Raw genomic sequence first — 22470 nt, 5'->3', positions numbered from 1 at the left:
ACTCGAAAAGGAGAAAATATTCCATACATGCTTGTCCCATATTCCAGAACTGGAGTCCGTTGCGCTAAACGTGGTGTAATATTTTCTTTTCTTCAGTTTAAGCCGAGAGTTCAATTAACTGTTGTGAGAGCCTGAGTGTGAAAACCTTTATATTTGTATAAATAAAATCACTGCCACTTGAAATCTGTATTTTTATTTATTCTATTTATCTCAACTCTGTATATTACTTATCTAGTATAATTGTTTTGGACATAGAGCGGATAATTATTATGGTAAGTACCAGATATTTGAGTTAGATAGGAATACGCACTAAAATACTAAACTGAACTAATAACTAAAATACTTGTCTATCTGCAGACTAAAATAAATAATAAAATAAATTTTGTATAGCACCATCAACAAAAAAGCACCTTTAATAAATAAAATATGTTCTCATTTCAGACGCCTTCAGTTTTTTTTTCTGAATGAATTTCAGCTCAAAGCTAGCCAAAACAATATATAGTTTTAAAACTATAAAAGGTTATTAATGCTTTTTTGTAGATATTTCTTGATTCTCAATTTTCAATAATAAAATATCAAACTTCTTGGTTAAGTTTTACTATTTTATTTAGTCTTGAAGATGCCTATCTACGCGAAAGTGCTCGTTGGTCGCAAAATATTTACATTATTTATTAGGTAGCTAAAACAGGTATAAAATATGTCTGCGGTGGAGGAAAATATCAAAGAATGTGAAAAACTTGAACGGATGATTCGCATTTTCAGATTTTATTGTGACACAAAGTCAAGGCAATGATTGGTTTTGCTAATTTTATGTTGTTGGTCTCGTGGTGTAATGGTCAGCGCGTTTGCCTACCATGCAAGAGGTCTCGGGTTCGATTACCAACATGGTTGATTTGATATATTTATTAAAAAGGGTGTTTTCACACTAGAATATTTCATAGTCCCTGGACTGGTACCTGAAGTGTAAGACTTATCATATTACCTTCATGTAACAAAAAATGATTAAGAAACGATTGGTTTACCAATGCAGTGCCCTATGCACCATTAGGTGCGAAAAGGGAATGATGATGATGATGCATTTTATGTTTGCAATCTTTCCAAGCTGCTCTTTGGTAGCTAAAAACATTCGGGATCGACCTTTTTATAAAAATGTAATAGTTTAGAAACGTTTCTTATTTTTCTTCAAAATATACCTTGGGCGCAAAGGGGTAAGCGAGGACATACTTGATGTGTGATCTATGAAAGGATTTTCATACATTATATTATATCTTTAATCTAAGTTCTTCAACACTTGAATTTTAAATTTCATGCCAAATATGGCAGAACCAATAGATAATAATCATTATATTACTTATATTTGGTTATGTTAATAGGTGATTATTAATCTCCCAATTTCCAGTTATAAGTTATGGCTTACACTCAACAAAAATATGATTCATTTACACAATCAGAAAATAAAAAAAAACACGTAAAAGACAATGGGATTTTGTAATAAAGCACTTTAAATAAAATATCGGTGTTTTTGTAATAAAGCACTTTAAATAAAAGAGTTCACCAAAATACTGCTCTGACAAAATTCATTAGATTTGTGAATTTCGGTACAACAGTATAGGTGCGGGGACTAATGCATTAAAGGTTAAATTAACTGGCTTTTGATTAACTTTCGGAAATATGTTGAGATATTCACGGTTGTCATAAATAAGTGTTAATATTTTATTAGAAAATACAAAATAAAGACATACATTCAAGTTTTTATTTTCATTTGGCTATTTGGACGAACAATTAATATGAAACCTTAGAATGCGTTAAAAAAAATCCGTTAAGAAAATATTCAATGCAATAAAAATATTCACTGCCATCTATTAAATTCTTCGTAAAGCAAATTTAGCCCATTTTTGTAACTAAAACTTTTTTTATTCATTTCCTTAGTAAACTCATTTTAGGCCAACCCGTGGGATAGCCCACTTTTGCTTTCACTGCCCCAAATATTACCTGTTTTTGTGCAATTTTAGGTTTCTTGATAATGTTATTCCAAGTGTCCATTTGTAAATAAGGGTCAGATATTAGAAATATTTCACTTCACATCATTCCGACAGAAGCAATATTACTGATGATTGAACTGTTAATTCTATGTAGAAGTAGCATATTAAGGTAAATGTCTAAGGTATACATCGATTAAAATCTCAAATTGAAATTTTTAAAATCCAATGATAAAAAATGCAAGAACTTATGTAAAAACACACTAAAATGTCTTTCTAGTCATGTTCTGTGTGCCTATTACAGGCATTTTATTAATAAAAAAAAAAAAACATAATTCCAGATAAAATAGAGTTAATAATACTCTAAATGCGTTACAACCAGTTCGAAGTAATTACATTTTCGGGAATATTTTTAAACGCTAGTCACCTGTCTTCATAGAAATTCTTCTTAATCCCATTTTTATCACTTACTTAATGTTTTTTTAATCGATAGGTACTAGTATTTTCCCACAGAGGCCTCATTTTTAGATATTCCCTCTTGATATTTTTTTTATTTTTTCATTTAAATTTCTGTACATAATGTTATTTGTACATTGGCGGGCTTATTGCCAATTTCTTCCAATCAACCAATAAAAAAAAAGTTTTATTTTTATAATTCAAGTTACAGAACATATTTAATAGAGAAAAAAAAGATTAAAAAGCTAAAAATATATAAAAATAGAAATAAACATATTTGTTTATAAATTACCTTAATTCCTGTTTAAAAATTACGATATTCCAGTAGAAAAAAACTGAAGGGAACCTCAAGGTGTAATTAAAAATTCATGATTTGGAATTCACGCATAATTTGAATTAATTGAGGTCTTTGACTAAACAAGCGCTCAAGTAGTTATCCAATTGTCACATTTGTACAGTATTAGTCTAAAAAAATATGCACACCTGATTCATTTTGTACAAAATGCTTAAATACTAAAATATGACACATACATAAAACATTATGGAATAGACTAGAATGTTGAAGCTTTAAATGATTACAATGAATATTTTACATACAACATTGTTTTGGTTTCGTGATGATTACTGTTGGAGAAATATTGTTAGTAGTTGGTAGTCATTAAAATAAGAATTAAATAAAAATAAAACAAATATCTTTTTAAAACACTCTTTCTGAGGTCTGATCTAATCATTAAATTTTGTAGTGATTTTATCAAAAATATAGGTATATTACTTATTCATAAAAATATATATATATATATATATGTAAAAAAAAAGAAATTGGAATGAATAACATTGGTCAAGTTAAAACTAAAATTTGGCATTTTGTTCAAACTCTGTGAATGAAAACCCTGTTTTTTCTCAGAAATAAAAAAGGTAAATAAACTGAAATATTAATTTAAGTTATTAATTACTATATTTACCATTATCAGTTTGACTATTTTCAGTCACATTACAATAAATCTTTTAACATACCTACACACTAAGTACTTAGAAATTGTACTATAAATTGGTTTGCATAATTGCCAGTAAAAAAATTAACTCTCATAATGATAAATCAAATGTGATACCTACTTTAAAAGGAAGACGAATCTTAATAGTTCCTAATTTTCCTAACATTTCCTAATAAAAAAGATAACGGTCAAGATTAATATTTAAAGGAAGGAATACATATAAATAACTAAAATAAACATTATTTTCATTAATTTGGTAGTCATAAATGATATTTTAAATATTTAAAATTAATCACCCTTTTAATCACAATCATATAATTTATAAAATATTAGATATTATAATATTTGTAATTTGAATTGAATATCTTTTTGTGCTTTTCAAATTATGGTTTTTGGTTTAGTGATCCGATAAGCCATTACTAATATGAAAATGGTACAGATGAATGTTAAAGTAAAGGTTAATTTTTATAACTATTATGTAATATCACAAACAAGACCACAATATAAATTTAACTTAACACCAAACTACAAATTCCCAGAGCCCTAGTAAATGTCCATCGAAAAGCTGTCCCATGGAATGTCGATTCTTTTACCTCTACATCAAATAATTTTAAAAAGAAATTCACGATATTCCGAGCAATATAAATATAAATTACAATAAAATAGAATAACATTTACAAGTATGCTAATACATAGGACAACATCAAATTATGAAGAAAAACTAGAATCTTTGGAGGGCACTTATTGAAAATATTTATTCTATGCGTCTTCAATTAATTACGACAAAGATATAAAAAAATTAAAATTGATGAAATTACATTAATTGATTGGGAATTACAAATAATGACTGGGAGTTACACATATTAATTATTAAGAATTACAATCATTGGAAGTTACATTTATCAGGAGTTACACATATTAAAAGTTACATTCATTGAATGTAGTATTGATTGAGGGTTAAATTTATTAAAAAGTTCAATTGCTTCATAAATAACTTCTGCTGGAAAAATGGGGTAGTGGGATTTGAACCTAGGACCTTTGATCTGCGAGTCCACAACACTACCATGAGACCACACCTTGATTGAAAGAACCATTCATTTCATTTTTCTTGAATTCATCTTGCTAATATCCTGTGGTCATGTCCCTTTCCCCCTCTCTATGAATATTGAATGAAGCTTCTCGCTACTATCCGTGGCCCTTTTATAGGTTCGTGTCTGACATACAGATTGGGTGGCTTCCAAAAAGGCTTTTAAAATGTTTTGTAATCATTTTGCCAAATGGATCATGTCCAATCAATGTAATTCCAATCAGTGAAGAATTCACTTCTTTCTTTTCCTCAATTCAATGATGTACATATTATGAACAACTAGATTACCTTCTTTCAGCACAAAGATGCCGAGGCTACCAGATTACAGAGAGCTCCTTCGGGTAGCTTTTCTCGTTTGGCAATGAGCAATTTTTCCATGTATTTGGGCACCGCCAAGGAGACTTAAGTCCTCAGATGCGGAGTGCGGTATGTGACGGTCAGCTGCTCATACCTCGAAGGCTTTGAACTTTTCAAATTACTGACCCTTGGGCTTGGGCTTTAGCTGTGGTGGTTCTGGAGTATATTGTAGTGATGACCGGAGCGGTGACTCTATCCACATGTTTACGCCGGTCATGAGATATCCAAGCCCATAAAGCAAAGATACAAATAATACTGTTGTTTCCATTATAACATAGTGAGATATTGATGTCCCGATTTCTAGCCAACTACCTGTATTTTTCACCAGGTGCAAGAAATAAAGACCCATGAAATCGGAAAATATCAAAACTATCAGGAATAGCTGTCCAGTAGGCGCCTGAAACGATAAAGAATGTTTTATTATTTTAGATAATTCTTGATGAAATTCCTATGTAATTGGGTAATAATAACCACTGAATTATTAATACACATAGACACACCTTATAGAGTAAAATATTTTTAAAAAGTAGTGGCATGAAAACGTGCCCATAGTTACCGAGTTTGTTAATTTATACCAGCGTTGCATTCCATGAGAATGCATATACTATAAAAACTTGGAGGATACCCATTTTCGGTATATAAAAAAAATGTATTTAAATGCTTCGAAATAACATTAGTTTTTTATAGATCCCAATCAGATTTTTTCGTTAAATTCCTTTTATTTCTTTAACCCATTTCTTTATTTTTACTGGATGTTGGGGAATGTTAAAATAAATGAACTCACATTTATTTTATTTTTAAAATCGTATTTCTACCAGTGCCCCCCTGTTAGAAAGAAGAGCTTTGGTTTTAAACTGCTAGGCATAGTTAGTAAATAGTACCTTAATAAAAATGCTTAAACATCCCGATTGAAAGTATACATATTATTTTTTTACCTTTACAACCTGGTTGACGGCGCAGAATGTACAAGCCACATAGAGGAATGGAATCAGAGTTTTGCATATTATGAGAGACCCCATAACGAATGGAGAAAACTGCGAGATAAAACATCGAACCCATTGGGGATCAAACGAGTTAATGGACGCTATGTTTCCTGTCCCGAAGAAAGACAATATTATGTACAACATCTGCGCATACATTAAGGAAGATATACAAAATTCCGAAGATTACATTAACTATAAATTGAATATACCACAAAAAAACTTACTACAATAATCTATTTAACTCAATAAAACGATGGCAGCTATAACTATTGTATGCTTAAAACATAACTTTTCGGGAGAGATATTTAAAGACGTGAAAATTTACGCTCGTTATAATTTAAAAGAATTCAATTTGAGTTTGGAATTAGTACACTTTATGTCAACCATATAAGATTATAAAGTTGTCTATAATAAGCACTTTTTTTATAAAACATTTTTGAGAAAGGAATATGGAGGTCTAGGCATTTATAGGATTTATGACTTGTCAAAGTATACACTGTAAAATTCCCCATTCTGCCTATGTTTGAACATCCATATTTCCCCAACTCTTCCACCAGTTGACTTTTGTGAAGTGATTTGAAATATTGTCGATTAAACTAATTGGTATGAGAAGTATAAAAATTAAATACGTATTTTCAGATATTGCTAAGTAAGTGAAATGATTCGCCCAAGTGAATCTCACTTACATCAATAAATGTTCAAATAAGGTTTCAACTTTAACATCACATAAGTTATAGGAGAGTTAAGGAAATATGGATGTTCAAACATAGGCAGAGTGGTGAATGTTGCGGTGTTAAACTTAACTCTTAAACCAGCCAACAGCGCCTGATCCAATGGGCGGTAGCACCCCGTCAGTTGATGAAAACGGACGGGAATTAGGAGTTTGTAAATTAATAGAGCATATTTTCCCCCCTTGTAAACAAGCGTCTGGTGCTTTATGCCAACTGAACCTGATGGTAGGTCCAGCTCTGTCAGCCATAAGCCTTGCAAAAGCCTAGACTTCCATATTCCTTCCTCAAAAATGTTTTACTTATGTTGAAAAAATTTCAACCTAGGGAGTGAAAGAGATTTATAAAAATTCAGAAATAATCATAGTCAAACATTTTTAATAAGCTGGCCTGAGAAGTTGACGTTTTGAACATACAACAGTTTACTTAGCCGCTTTCGATAGTCCGGAACTACTGAAATCAGTTTGCACTAAGACAAAGTTGAAAGGTGAGGTGAAAATACGTCTAGATTGTTGTATTTCCAAATGCAACAAACACTTAAAAAATATGCTGAAAATTAGATCTATAAGTTGACGATATTTTTTTTATAAAAGGATACAAATATAAACGATCGCCGGAAATCCTCTGCATTAAGACCTCTTTCAATGGATGACTTGTTTGTTATTAAGTTATTTAGGTATTCAAAGGTATGCAGAGAAATCTAAAACAAAAAACACAAATATAGTGAACATGTACACACAACTATCTTTTAAAAAACACGCACTATCCTGGATTCAAACGAACTCTTTTTTTTCTATGATATATTTTGCTGTTCTTTAATAATAAGGAATATTTGCATGTTTTTTTTTAAAACATTTATATTTCCTTTTTTAATTACTGTAAAATAAAAAAGTACCTTATAATCTTTTATAGAATATTTTCTTTTCTCTTTCTTATATTACACAAAAATGTTATACCTGTCTATTTATTATAGGAGCAAAATTCATAAGCATTTCTTGTATACCCACGAACAGGCCATGCCTTTGTGGGATTTTTTGTTTACTATTTTTACTGTTTATATGTATTTCATTGCTATGTAATTATCCTTTATTTTTTGTATACTCTGTTTTACCTCTTATGTATATTGTAAAAATAAAAAAAAACCACTTCGAAATTGAACGTAGTTATGCAGAAAGCAGCCAGCCATAGAAAAGTCAAACTGAGATAATAGCACTTTTACGAAAAGAGTGAATAATCAAATCTACACAACAGTTGGAATATTTTTGACTTTGACAAATGATAAAAAATGAATACATTAGTTTTTATTTTATATTACAAACAAGAATCTAATTATGTATATATTTGACCAGTTTAAATGATTACCGTTAGTGTTGCGGGTGTTTTTTGCAAATTGAGAAATGCCATTTTTGTGAACGACACTATTTTCAGAAGGTGATTTTTTATAATAGTTTCTAACAACATATGTAATATGTTAATATAAACAGCTCCCCAGGGAGTTGAATCCAGTCCTTGTCTACGAAAATTTGGACAGATTCAAAATATTGTTGATAAATTACCTGGTCCATGAAGAAGTATAGAAATTGAAAAAATAACATTTTCAGGCGTTGCCTAGTATGTAGGTGAAATAATTCAATTAGATGAATCTTACCTGCATAAATAAAGGTTTCAGCTCTTTAACTTCACAAACATCAACAGATGAAAGAATTGAAGGAATATAGATGTTCAAATATAGGCAGAATGGTGAATGTTACACAGTGTGTAAAGTGGCCACTTAAACCAGCCATTGACAGGTCATAAGCCCTGTAGATGCCTAGACTTATATATTACCTTTTCTTGAATGTTCTTCATCTCTGTTGTAATATGTTAATAGTTTCTATCTACTTAACAAAACAAGGCACTAATAATTTGGTGATGTCCGCGTAAAAGTCATTGTGGTTTCGCTTTTTAGTGATTTATATTTAAAAAAATTACAGTGGTACAAAACTAACCTTTGCCGTCATTGGATTATTCAGATAATATTCAATAGATAGCCAACAGAATAAATTGAATCCAAATACCAGCAGGAATAATGTCTCGTGGCTTACAGAAAGGAGTAGGAAAAACACACCCAAGTTGGAGAATATAGAAAACAGTCGAGAATACATTCCCTGTGATGTAAAGAATGGTGACAGGAGACTGGACACTATAACAAAGAAAACAAAAGAACAATATTATTACCCCAAGGGCGTTTTACAACACTGATTGTATTTTATTTTTTTACTTCTCATGGGAGCACTGTGGAGGACCGAACGCACCCCAACAAATACCATCAGCTTGCCAACATTGAAGCGCTCTCCTGATGGAAACGCTGGTGGGAACTATATGCTAACTTCACACAAGAGAAATCTCCATCAAAGAACAGCTCCTCGCATTCTTCACGCATCAATAATAATAATAATTATGGATAACTTATATAGCGCCATTTTTGTAATATAATACCTCAAGGGCGCTTTACAAAGTGATTCACGGGGCCACGAGTCGACACGGGGCTCCTGTCCTACGTTAGTAGCATAACTTTACACACTTTCTATATTAGTGATGCTGATAATGTTTGTTGAAGAATCAATTTGATTTTGAATTGAGGACTTAGCTGAATTTCATGTTTCGTCACAGAGTTGCCGACGCAAACAACTCCGCCTGCAACACGCAGCTCCACGCGTCGTCCACAGACACGACGCCACCTACGCGATAACCGCGAACCCTCGCTGTAGCTAGATGCTGCCGCCTTAGCTACCCACGCTACACCTTGCAGCTGGAAGCTGCTGCCTCCAGATCGTTTTGGGTAATATTAAGTTTAGTTATAAGTCCGTTATATAAGAATTAATTTAAGATATAGATTTAATATTTGTTTAATTATAAGGATTGTTATCCTTGATTTGATAAAAACTATAAAACCTACATGGGAATTAGATCAAGCACTCTTTCATTATTATATACCCCTTCCTCTCAACATAATGTTACAAGGCAATCTAATTAATTTTAACTAAATTCTTTTAATAATTAAGATTAACTTTAGAATTAAATAAAACCACAGGAAATCCTATATTTCTACTGTGTTAATTTAAATAAAATTGAAAAAAATAGTAAATTGTTGACATAAAAGCACAAACATACTTGCCAAGATCCAGGATAAAACCTGATTTGTAGAAGACAGCCCTTCCATGGACTCAAATTCAGAATTTACGGAATCTTTAATTTGCATAGCCAGAAGCATCGTTAGAGGAGAGAGAACCATCATGATATTTTCCACTTTAGTTTCTTTTCCATTCTGTACCATTTTTAAGGAATGAAAATAAAGAAATGCGCAGGAAACTAATACCCACAGCAATCCAGAAAAAAAACTGTAAAAATATAATAAACAATTTGATTATGCATTTCAGTTTTATAGTTTTTTTATCAGTTTTATCAATACATACATAGGTGTATTCGTGTTGCTGACAATAACATCTGAATCTCATTATTAGCAAACTTTACTTAAATTTTGTTAGATTAAAAATTCAGGTTACATTACTTGAGACAAGAATTTTAATTTTCACGCCACTAACTATAAATTAGTGGCAAAAAAATCAAATATATATTATTATTTGTTTTTATTAATCGATCTGAGTCATGACCAAACTTGGAAATATATTTATCTGTTTTTTTTTTTTTTTCAAAAGTAAAAAGAAATATTTGCGTTCGTATGATATACCCAAATATTTAATTTTGAGGGCCATTTTCAACGAGTTGTAAATAACTCACTACTAGAAAATGGAATCAAGTTGGGGTAGAGTGGGATTCGAACCACAGACCTTTGGTCCGTGAGTCCGAGACACTTACCACAGGACCACAACCGTTTAATGTTTTAATGTTCTGATTTTATGTTCTTGGAAATCTAGATTATTTTTTACAAATTCAAACATACACTTACACAAGCTTCGAGTAAGAATGGCCCACGACTGGTGTAAATGAAAATCCAGTCAAAATAATATTACTATTGATCCAGACAATGAGTAATAATATTGGAATTTTTTTCCTATAAGAAGGCAAAAGCGGAAATATTGACAAACCGACAAGGCCGATACTCAATACCCAACGATAAAAAAATGTGTAAATCTGAAACAGAAAAACTAAATATTAGTTCTGGTCCCCCCGCTAACAACTATTTTATCTTAAAATATTCTCGAATCAGTAGAACAAAAAGAAGTATTACAATAATAATAAAAATTATTATATTTATTTTTACCGGGTTTTGTTGTGACCGACATCATCAGACTGGTAGGAGACTAAAAAATCTTATGTAGTATACAATTGAAAGCAGGGAAAAGCAGCAATATCTTAGGTAGCTTTCTAAAGATGTAAGTTAGAACATTTAATAAATCTGCTTATAAAACAATACAAAAAAAACTCACCAGTATTAACAAGCCAACCACATAAACAGTAATTGTAAGGAAGAGTTTAAGGAATTTGGTTAAACTAGAATTTTCACCTTTGAAAGTGAAAAAATCTATCCATACTCTGTACGATAGTAAGACCTTCCACCAAATCAGAACTGGCAGACTACAGTAAATATTATACTGGATCGGGAGGTTTTGAACTGTAATTAAATTTAAATGCAAATGTAAATTACTTCACGATAGCAGAAATTTTATTTATTTAAACATATTTAAATTTAATAAATAAAACACTTTGTTATGAAACCACTTGTATTTTTTGAAGTAACTACTTAAAACTACATCTGTAGATGGAATGATTTGTGCTTTCCAAAAAGAGAGACCAGACCAAAGTGTTTAATTTAATTATGTTATTCCACGATGTTAATACCGATTCAATAAATAATATATATATATATATATATATATTTTATTGTTTTAGTGATTCAACTGAAAATTAATTTATATTTTTTTAATCTGGACAGATTTGACATTTCAAAATTAATAATAGAATCATAAACTTATGTGTAGATGTTATGTTATGAGTTACAAATAAAATATGATTTGATAATGTATTCCACGCTGAGAAATTCTGTGCCGAGAAATACATTTTACAGGTTTTTAAAAATGAGTTCATGAGCAGTTCCACTAAGAAATATCAGTAGAGAAACTCAATCCTTGAATGTTTATTTTTTTCAAAGAATGTAGGCTTTAAACCTTAATTGAAATATAAATAATTTGCTGCTCGGTAATTTTTAATGCATAGGTAAAATATATAAAAAGTGGTAGAGAGGAGTTGAATACTTACCATTTATTATTATAATCACAGCGGATAAAAAAATCCTGAAAAATATATTGATAGGATGGAGGTCGAAAAATCTTTCTAAGTAACTTCTACTGACTGATGGCATTTCTAATCTCTTATTATTTCCGTTTCGTTGAAAAATAACTGTGAACAGCCAACAAATCCAGCCGAGAAAGGAAAGTGTCATACAGTTCAAGAGTAATGTTTGATAGTAATTTTGATAATAGGTTAAGCCCAACAAACTGAGTGCAATGGTTTCTTTACTCATTTTTACCTGAAAAGTAAAAAAAAGTATAGTTTATTATGCTGTCCATCTTAACCAGTGGTGACCTTACATATTTGTTACTTATTTATGTAGCAAGCAAACAAAGTGATTGATTTTGGTCTTAAATTCACAAAATGTAAAGTCATCAAACAGAATTGCCAAAAATGTGTCAATCGCAAAAAGCAGTTTTGATGATGATGATTTTGTAGGGACATTCAGTATAGGTACATGAAATATTTAAACAATTTTGTTAAGATAGTTTGGTTTATTTGTACATCTTGACAGAGGAAGAGTCAAGTTCTAAAAACAGTCGACAAGATAATTTAAATAAGTGATGCAAAATGTTTTTCATGGAAAATCGCAAAGATTGTGCTCCAAACATTTATTTTATTTTAACTCTTTAGACCTGTGAATATAAATGATTTTTTTTACACTGTACGTAGGGACTAAAGAAATTATTTGAATTTTTAAAAATTCTTTCACAGTTGAGAAAATATTAGATTTTTTTTTTTTATTAAAAAAATAAATATTTTCGTTCTTATGATTTACCAATATTTAATTTTGAGGGCCATTTTAAACGAGTTGAAAATAACTCACTATTAGAAATGGGAATCAAGTTGGGGTAGAGTGGGATTAATTTTTAATAAGCAATGGTTCTTAAACTGATAATAAATAGACAAAGTTAATGAAACACATGTTAATATATTACAATATATGTAAATTCAATCAAATTGTTTTAATTTTAGTGAAATATATTTAAAATGTGGCTTAAATATCATTTGCAAGGGTGACAGAAATTCACTCCAAACCAAATGGACCAGCCAGAAGTCAACTGTCAAACTGAAAAAAAAAACTTTTCTGAATAATGTCGACTAATATATGCAGAAAAAATAGAGACTTCTTTAGGGACACCAGTAATTAAAAAACAAACTCGTCGCTTTTTTATTTCGGTAGGTACAGGAGAACACAAATCTTAATTTTTGAGTATATTTGAATTAACACCCAGGCTGAAAGGGTCCAAAAGTAAGTAGTATTACAGTGTTGATAAGTTGAGAAATATTTTTCATACCACTTGTTCATAATCTTGAGCCTCAAGAAGACTGTCAAGATGTTCAATGGTCTCATCTACTATTGTCTTTGACAAGAGGGTAAAGGGAGTATATATTTTCATGATGACCTCATTTTCAACAATTTCACGTTTTCGGTCGTATTGTGCGAGCATTTGTCTGGCATTGCTGTGAAGGCTTTTGGCTTTTAATTCAGTATTAGAACCAAAATACTCTTCTTGAAGCACGCCCTAAAAGAAAGAAAAAAATGTACATATTTAGTTATTTATGTAATTTAAGAATTGAGCAGCAATCCTTGGGAAAATGTTGTAAATTCGAGAACAGAGGTCAGAGGATAGATTCAAACTTGGTAACAAATAAGTCGTAATTTTTATTTTTTTAAGTAATTGAATTTACAAAGATAATTTTACACATATCTTTAATTTTTTTTACATAAACATATATTGCATTCAACATATAATAAATATGAAAAAATGTAACTAAATAAATGCAAAACGATAATAATAGGATAGACACATGAATAATCAAAAATGTAAATAAACAAATAATTTTTTTAAACATACAATGAAGTCTAAGAATTAAATTGTGAGTATAAAAATGGAAGAACTAGTAAGTCCAGAACCAAATATATCAAATACTTACAAAGGTGTTTTTACACTAAAATATTTCATAGTCCATGCGCTGGCACCTGATGCGTCTGACCCTCATGTAACAAAAAATTATCAAGATACGCTGCAATTGGTGTACCAATGCAGTGACCTATAAACCATTAGGTGCAGAAAGGAAATGATGATGACGATGTACTGCCACTAGAGCGCGTATGTTGAATACAACAGGGGATATATAGAATGGTGGGCAGTATCCTCCCGTTTGCGGCCAGAGCATTCGGAAGTTACAAATAAATATTGGGATAAAATGAAATTTTTGGAGTCTATAAATAACAATGTACACATTGTACAGCACTGAATATTATTAATTACTGTTTGTATGTAAGTGATTCATTATGTTTTGAGGTAAATCTTTCATCAAAAATATTTGGGTCTGAAGTCTAGCTGCCCCTGAGAGCGGATACATCAAATGATCCCTAGCAACGGACAGTTTTATTATTCACAATTAATTTATCTTGTAACGTTTCATTTTTTACATGCGAGTATGAAAAGTTTTATTTAAAATTGGGATTACAAATTTTTTACCATTGAATTGACTGGTACAGGAATACCAATAAGCGCAGCCATGAGGGGACATATATCTACTTGGTTAACATCAATCCTGTTGCCCAAATCCTGTTGACTATTGGTAGGTGTGGCTATGCCAGCTCCCCAGGCAATCAATGGTGTTTGAGTCTCGTGGTCATCCCCAGCTCCGTGGGATCCTTTTAAAAATACAAACAGTATATATCACGGTGCTTATAAATTTTACCAGTAAAATATATTTTTCAAATTACAAAGATTACGGACTGGCTGATTTATGTTTTACTTAATTCTCACATTTGCAAATAGCATCACAAGAAACTTTCAAATGTTAAGTCCTAATTTTGGAAGTATTAACTGTATGTTTCATAATACATAATTTGGAATGCATCTAAGGGAAAGTTAATTTGATATGCAATAATGTTGATTTCTTTAATTCAAATGTTTGTTTGGCAAAATATTTTTGATTTAATTGTAATTCTTATTATACTGTTTTTTCTTAGATTTATATATTAATTTATTATGTTTTATAAAGGAATTTTATGTGTTTATAACAGAAAAATAAAAATATAATAATATATTGAAAGAATATAAACAAACTAAAAATTTCACACAAAAGAATATACTACATTCTTAAAACTAAATTTTAATGTTTTTTTTATCAGGTTTAAGATACATTTCTACAAATGATTTTGTATGTTTTTCTTACAGCTTGCTTAAATTCCTACTAAAATGTACTAAAAAATCGAGGTCTATTATTTTACCCCTAGTCAGATATAGAATCACCACCGGTTAATATTGGAGTTAAATCCAACAATAATATTTATGTTAAACTTTTTTTTATTTCAATTTACTTTACTTGTGACAATTTATTTTTAACCAAGATAAAATAAAACCATATCTTTTATAAATTAACAAAATTATAAACCTCGATTAACCGGCATAAAAATATAATAAATTAATTAAAAATATGGGTCATGAAATAGGTAAAATAAGTCATGAAATAGGTCAGAATTACAGCTTTTTCGTATTGTAAATTTTAGTAATTTTAATTACCAGAAACAGGAATGAACACATGATTAAAACTCCTGTGGCTACAATGTTTATGTGGACATGGATGTTGTATTCAATATATTTTTGTTTATTTAATTCCAGATTTTTAAAACAAGTCAAAAGATGAAGAAAAAAAAGACAGAAATCTTCTTACCCCAGTCGGTCATTCCATGATCAGCTGTGAAAATGTATACAGTTTTATTATCATGTCCAAAATAGTCTTCAATTATTTTCTCAATGTTTTTAACGCCATTGTCTACTGTCTTAATATTTTCTTCATATTTACTAAATTGAAAAAATAAACATGTTAAAATAGCATAGAAAATTGGAATCCGACTATTGCGATGGGACCTGTGACTTTTGATAACAATAACCGGTTGATAACATTAAGCAATGGGAAGAAAAAAAACCACACAAAAAACAAACTTTCATTTTTACACAAAACAACATAACAAATAACAATGCTGATTCAAATTGATAGTCTTTCTCAGATATATCTCTCTTTCTATTAATGTTTTGAATGGACCAGGGCTGGTATTATTAATTCTCGCGCGGGGGTAGAGAAAATGTTCAGAATCGACTGCAGATTTAGTCATTAAATAGGTCAGTATTACGGCCTTAAGATTATTATTACCTTAAGAGCGGTTGTGAATTTTTAAAGTACACAGCTGACCCTTATGTTTAAAAAGTTTAGAATGTTATGATTATTTTGTAGAAATTATTAAGAATTCACATCTTTTGAATCCACTCATAATTATTGTAAGTAATAACAATAGGTGAAGTTTGATTATAATATGTGGATGTATATGGTTTTGGGACTGATTGATTATGATAACAATTACCGAATGATAACATTATTCTATTATCTATTCTAATATCCGGATTTCAATCTACTTATTTTATTTTTTAAATTTCACAATTGTCATAAGTAAATATTCTACATTTTCTATTAAAATATACCCAAAAAAAAAACATAGAATGTAGTTCGAAATAGCAGTTGCCGATTTAAGGTAATAATAGTTTTGATGTAAAAATTATATAAAATTAAAGAGTATAAAAAAATAGCTGAAGAATATAGAAATTTAATGATATTTTTAGTATATCCAAATCTTTGCTAACAAATAGTGGATTTAAACCTCTTTGGTTTTATCGAAATATACCAATGTCTTAAAATGAATGAAGGAATTATTAGGGAATTTAAGTGTTTTTTTTAAGAGAATTTAAAAGTTCTTCTTTTGTCCGCCTCGTGGTGTAATTGGTCAGCACGTTTGCCTACCATGCAAGAGGTCTCGGGTTCGATTCCCGACATGGTTGATATGAAATATTTATTTAAAAGGGTGTTTTCACACTAGAATATTTTCATTGTCCCTGGACTGGTTCCCGACATGGGTGATATGAAATATTTATTTAAAAGGGTGTTTTCACACTAGAATGTTTTCATTGTCCCTGGACTGGTACCTGAAGTGTAAGACTGATCACCTTACCTTCATGTAACAACATTTATCGAGATATGCTGCGATTGGTGTATTAATCCAGTGCCCTATGCACCATTCAGTGCGGAAAGGGAATGATGATGAAAATTCTAGGCATTATGACCAGTCGTTGGCTAGTTCAAATTAAAGTTAAATCCTCATCAATAAAAGTTTCAGCTCTTTTATTTTATGAAATCAACAGAATTATAGAAATATGGATGCTCAAACATAGGTCATCAGCCTTTTAAATGCCCAGACTTCCATATTCCTCCATCAAAAATCTAACATTTGTCTACAAACATTAGAATATAATCAAAATACTGTTGCATAAAAATTGACATAACTTACTCTGAGTACGGCTTGTAAGTATGTCCAGCTGTGTCTAAACCCAGTAAATGTAAAAAGAATATAAGTTTATCCTTCTTCAACTTGTCTTCTACACCAATATTTGTTTTCGCTGTAGCGAAAAATTTCTCAACTTTATCAAACACCCAGATATCCAATGCGCTTGTGGAAATTTTCCCAGAGAAATCTTCTTCTTCAGAGCTGTAATAGTCAGTGTAGACGTGATCACCGACTGCTCCTTTAGCGAACATCGGGAGGATATCAGGACTGCCCCAGGACCAAGTTTGGAAGCTACGGTTGAATACGGAATCAAAGTCCACGGGGTTCTCTTTCCAACCTTTAGCGATGGCGGAAGGATCTTCGTAAAATCCGGCGATGATAGCTACATGACCAGGTCTGGATTCTGTTGGCACTTTTGTATTGGACACTCCCCAAGTGCCTCTGTTTTTCATTACTGACCTAAAAAAAGTACAAATAGACAACTGTATCGGACTAAATAGATATTTAAAAGAATAAAAATAATTTTAAAAATACACACTTTAAATATGGCGCGCTAGGACTTCTCAATAATGATTCAATTCTCAATCCATCAGCAGAAAATAGTACTAGTCTGGAGGCTGGAGCGCCTTTACTTGGAGAATATTCACGAACGCCATCAATAACCGGAGACTTGAAATAAATATCAAAAATCGACAGCAGAAATACAATGTGAAAAACGATTCCACAAAAAATTAACATTTTGGGGCACTTTGCAAAAGAATCAATAGAATAGTGAGTTTTTTTTCACATAGTGCTTTCGTTTAAGACACGGCTTTATCAGATTGACTATTAAATTAGTTAAATTCACCGTGATAATATAAAATTCTCCATCACTCCGATCTGCCACTTAAAATTCTCGAACAGCTGGAATTTAAATTCCACAATCCGAAACAAAGTTGAAGTACCGGCGAGTTTCAAGAAAAGAAAAAAGGAATTAGTCTGACAGTTGACAGCTAGAAAAACACAAACAGAATTACCAACCTCCATCAAGTAAATTTCGACAGAGACAATAAATTCCGTAGATCAGCGAAAAAATCCGCAGATACTAGATTTATGACGGTGAGCGGATTTTTTTATTTTTCTTACGATTTCCCTAATAAAATCACTTTCCATGAAAAATTTGGCAGAAAAAATCTAACAAAAATAGATGTTGGTAAGGTTGGCAACACGGAGCATGTTTAGCACAGACCTATATAATGCATTCAATGAAAAACAGGCTACTTAGGTATTTCTATGTAGTTTAGTGATGGACTAATAAGTAAAAGATAATGAAAATCATATCGGTACATATTTGAATAACCCGTAACAATTATTTTTATTATTCGATACTTATATAAGATCAGTTAGGTTAGGCGAGGAACTATTTATTTTCTATTTCTCAAAGGATACTTAATCGTCAGGTCAGGTAAATAATTGTGTTAGAAAAGGGGAATCAAGTTGTGGAGCAAGGTATAGACTTTTGATCTGGACGTCCTGGACGCTATACAACTAGACTCTAATATACACATAGTCATTGACATATAATACATAGACATGCCTTATAGAGTTAAATATTTTGAAAAACAGTGACACGAAAACTTACACTACATTCAACGAGCACACATATGATGCCAAAAATTGAAGGATAGGTGTACTCATTTATGATATCAGTGCATCACTGTAACTATGAATAAGAGCTACGCAAGTGCGCCTCTCGGCGTAGTTCAACGTTTACAAAAAATAATATTTTTATTTTAATGTTAATTTTTTTAAGCTCTTTTAATCACCCATGAATCTGGCTACGAGCTCACCCAGATGCTTACGGGTCATGGTGGCTTCATGAGCTACCTACATCGCTCCAAGCTCTCAGAGATCGACAGCTGCCCATGCGACGATGAAACTCCTCAAGATGTCCCTCACATGTTGATGCATTGCCGCTTTTTCAGCTTTCAAAGACAACAGCTGGAGGCGCGATGCAGAGGCCTGGGTGAAGATATATGCGACATCCCATCGGCGATAGGTAATAAAGAACTCACACGAGAGGTAGTATCATACATGATAAATATAGCGCAGGAAATTAGTAAAATAAACCAAAGTAGGGAACAAAATGCCCAACACTCCTCTAGTGGAACGGAAGGCCTGTTGACTACTGCCAACAGGCCGGCTTCTCCTGAAGAGTTTTAAGTGGTTTCCTCTCCACGTGAGCAAATGCTGAGAAGTTCCTGATTAGCCCACATTAATATATCCCCCCTGATCCCAAAAGTTTAGATAAATTTTAAGATATTTAATTGCAGAAAAATCCACTTTTTGAAATATAAACGTTGTATATTATAAGCAAGGTAAATAATAAAACAACTACCATATAAAAAAAATATTAAAAAAACCCATGAATAAACTATTACAAATGAACAGGTTCACAAACCTTTTTACAATGTTTATCCGAAAGGGTTTTACACGTTTTCACGACACAAATAGGTATTTTTATTTCGATTCTAAGCGGCACGCCTAGCTGGCGGTTGAAGAACGACTATTAGATTGTAAATACGTGTAGGGCATGACTGAACGTTTGAGTATGAGTTAAGTGTCATCATTCGGGGGCTCAGGGCATGTCTACGTATTAATATGTCAACACATTTAGTTTTAAAAAAATATTCACTGTGTTATAAATCTATGAAATATTTAACATTCTTTTTTTGTGCAACCTAACACTTCACTTTTTAATATGAATTGTTAGGTCACCTGATAAGATGAGTGACTAAACTGATACAAGCCCATCGCCCTTCAAACCTTCCGAAGGCCATTACCATTTTCCGTACTTTCAAGTTCATTAATAAGAAAATTACTGTCATATAAAATCAATTGTTTGCGCTTGCCTGAGGCCTTTCATGTATTTTTAGCTACTTCCGTGCAATTTGGAAAATCAAAATGATTAATTTAACCCAATAATCACGTTTCCTAATCTCGTCCCTTGACGTATTTTTTAAAACTAAAACAGCATTGTCTCGTTTACCAGCATATATAGTGGCCCTTTATTTAATTGAATGTTTTTTCAATTACTTTATTTGCCTTTGAATTTCGATCCACTGAAATATCCCAGATAACAATTTAAACTTGCCTCAAGCTTGTATCAAAAGTTCAAGCTTGACCCAAGTTTGAGATTGCAACTCTGTAAACTTGAGGCAAGTTTAAAGCAAACTTCCTAGTTACCATCCAACAAACTTGCATGATGTTTGTTTTTTTAAAAAAAACATCTTGCAAGTTTGGATTTATTTAGTAAAAAAAAAACGAAAAACAAAAAAAAACAACAAAAAAACAACAAAAAAAAAACAGAAAAAAAACAAAAAAAAATATTTATCGGTCAAGTTACTTATTTAAAAAAAACTCAACTTGTGAATGCAACAATATTCGTTTAAAAAAAATGTAGTGTTTGTTACATTTGACACACAAGTGGTGTCAATTATTGTAACATTTTTGGTATCAATTGTAACATAACTCGAACAAAACAAACATTTATGAAAAATAAGAATCAATATCAAATAAAATATGGTTTCAACAATATCTTTTCGACTGTGAAAATATGCAGTTGAATTAACTTAATCACTATCAGGGAAAAACACGTGGTAATAAAAAAAAATATCTCTTGCAATGTTAGACCACCTACTTGTTTTATTTTTGGTGAAGAGATGCACTTTGAAAAATTCCGTACACTGTTGATTCACGTTTCGTTTATGTTATAGTTGTTGATTATGAAAAAAAATACTGTCCATAACTGCAGCCAAATCGTCCCAAATTTTTTTGACGTCAACCTTATTAAACTCTATTGCCTGGGCTAAGCCAGTGGACTCTTGTATATGTATTGCGAGAGAAGGTTCCTTGAAGGTTTTGTTCTTCTTTTTGTCGTTCGTTCTCTAGACTTGACCACTTTTAAAAATCAGAGACCCAAAATAGAGAAATGAATTTTTAATCATCATCATCATTCACATTCCGCACCTACTGGTGCATAAGGCACAACATTGATTCATCAATTGCAGCGTATCTTTATCATTTATATTATATGAAATTAAAATGATTAGTTGAGTTTTTCTACAGACATTTCTTCGTGGAACTGCATTTTAATTATAATAATACTTTATAGTTTTATTCCTCTTTTATTTTTAATTATTTTATAATTTTTTTACCAGTGACCGGGTTTCGTCGTGACCGACATCGTCAGACATTGAATGTATATACATATACATTCAAACAAAACTTATATTCTTATAATTGTTATTACCTTATACTTAAATAATTTTAATTTTAATTCTTTTATTTACATAATTTTATAAAATCATGATTTACAACCCCTGCTTGCGCTTGTTTATAACATAGAATTTTTTTTAGTCTCCCACCAGTCTGACGATGTCGGTCACGACGAAACCCAGTCACTGGTAAAAAAATTATAAAGTAATTATACATAAAAGTGGAATAAAACTATAAAGTATTTTTATTATTATAAAATGATTAGTCTTACGCTTCGGGTGCCAGCCCAGGGATTATGAAATATCTGAGTGTAAAAACACATTTTCAAATAAATATTTCAAGTCAACATAGTTGACTTCCTTGAATTCTCGACATAGGTCGGGAATTGAATCCGAGACCTCTTGCATGGTAGGCAAACGCGCTGACTGCTACACCACGAGGCCGACAAAAATGTTCAATAGCAGCACATTACTAATATCTCGAAGGTGTCAATTGTAACATTATTGACACCTTTTGCCTGTTACAATTGCAACTTTTTGTCGCATTGAACTAAGGTTATTTTTTTTATAAACTATTTGAAAATCCGCTAAAATTTATATTCGGTACGCTAATAAACAATATTTGGAATATCTACATACAACTGAACAGTTAAAAACACATATAATTGTACGGATATGAAAAGATAACTATTTGAGATTTTTTTTACTTCGCTACCTCAAAATCAAATTTTATCCAATAAACCGATACCGTCAAACTGCCTTTGAATAAATTAGCGCTCATTGTTCAATTTTTATCCAGTTCAATAGAAAGTGCTGCTTTTTCCTTTAAATGATTAATTTTTAAGAACGTAGAACCAGTGCATTTGACATCTTTTACTTTTGACACCATCTTCCCTCATAACCCCTGATGGTAATGTTGGCCTAAGACTAAAAAAATATATGCTATAAAATATAATATAGTCTGTGGTATAGTGGTAGTCAGCA

General features: G+C 31.1%; 1 protein-coding gene across 1 annotated transcript; it reads right to left on the bottom strand.

The window, feature by feature from the left end:
* Positions 1–4156: 4156 nt before the first annotated feature.
* PIG-N (Phosphatidylinositol glycan anchor biosynthesis class N) lies at positions 4157–18200 on the bottom strand. Its single transcript, XM_088232305.1, has 13 exons — positions 17769–18200; positions 17234–17689; positions 15568–15698; positions 14364–14542; positions 13173–13400; positions 11842–12112; positions 11013–11197; positions 10532–10716; positions 9736–9962; positions 8571–8764; positions 7181–7282; positions 5807–5998; positions 4157–5268 (listed from the first exon to the last, which is right to left on the bottom strand). The coding sequence occupies exons 1-13, from the start codon at positions 17966–17968 to the stop codon at positions 4990–4992; spliced, it is 2829 nt and encodes a 942-aa protein (XP_088088431.1). The 5' UTR covers positions 17969–18200; the 3' UTR covers positions 4157–4989.
* Between the last annotated feature and the right edge of the window lie 4270 nt (positions 18201–22470).

The sequence above is a fragment of the Micrasema longulum genome, unplaced genomic scaffold (assembly GCF_059751315.1).
Source record: "Micrasema longulum isolate JH-2025_06_02 unplaced genomic scaffold, ASM5975131v1 h1tg000971l, whole genome shotgun sequence".
Lineage (NCBI taxonomy): Eukaryota > Metazoa > Arthropoda > Insecta > Trichoptera > Brachycentridae > Micrasema > Micrasema longulum.
The sequence above is the reverse complement of the archived record's forward strand: the minus strand, read 5'-3'. Positions and strand labels throughout refer to the sequence as shown.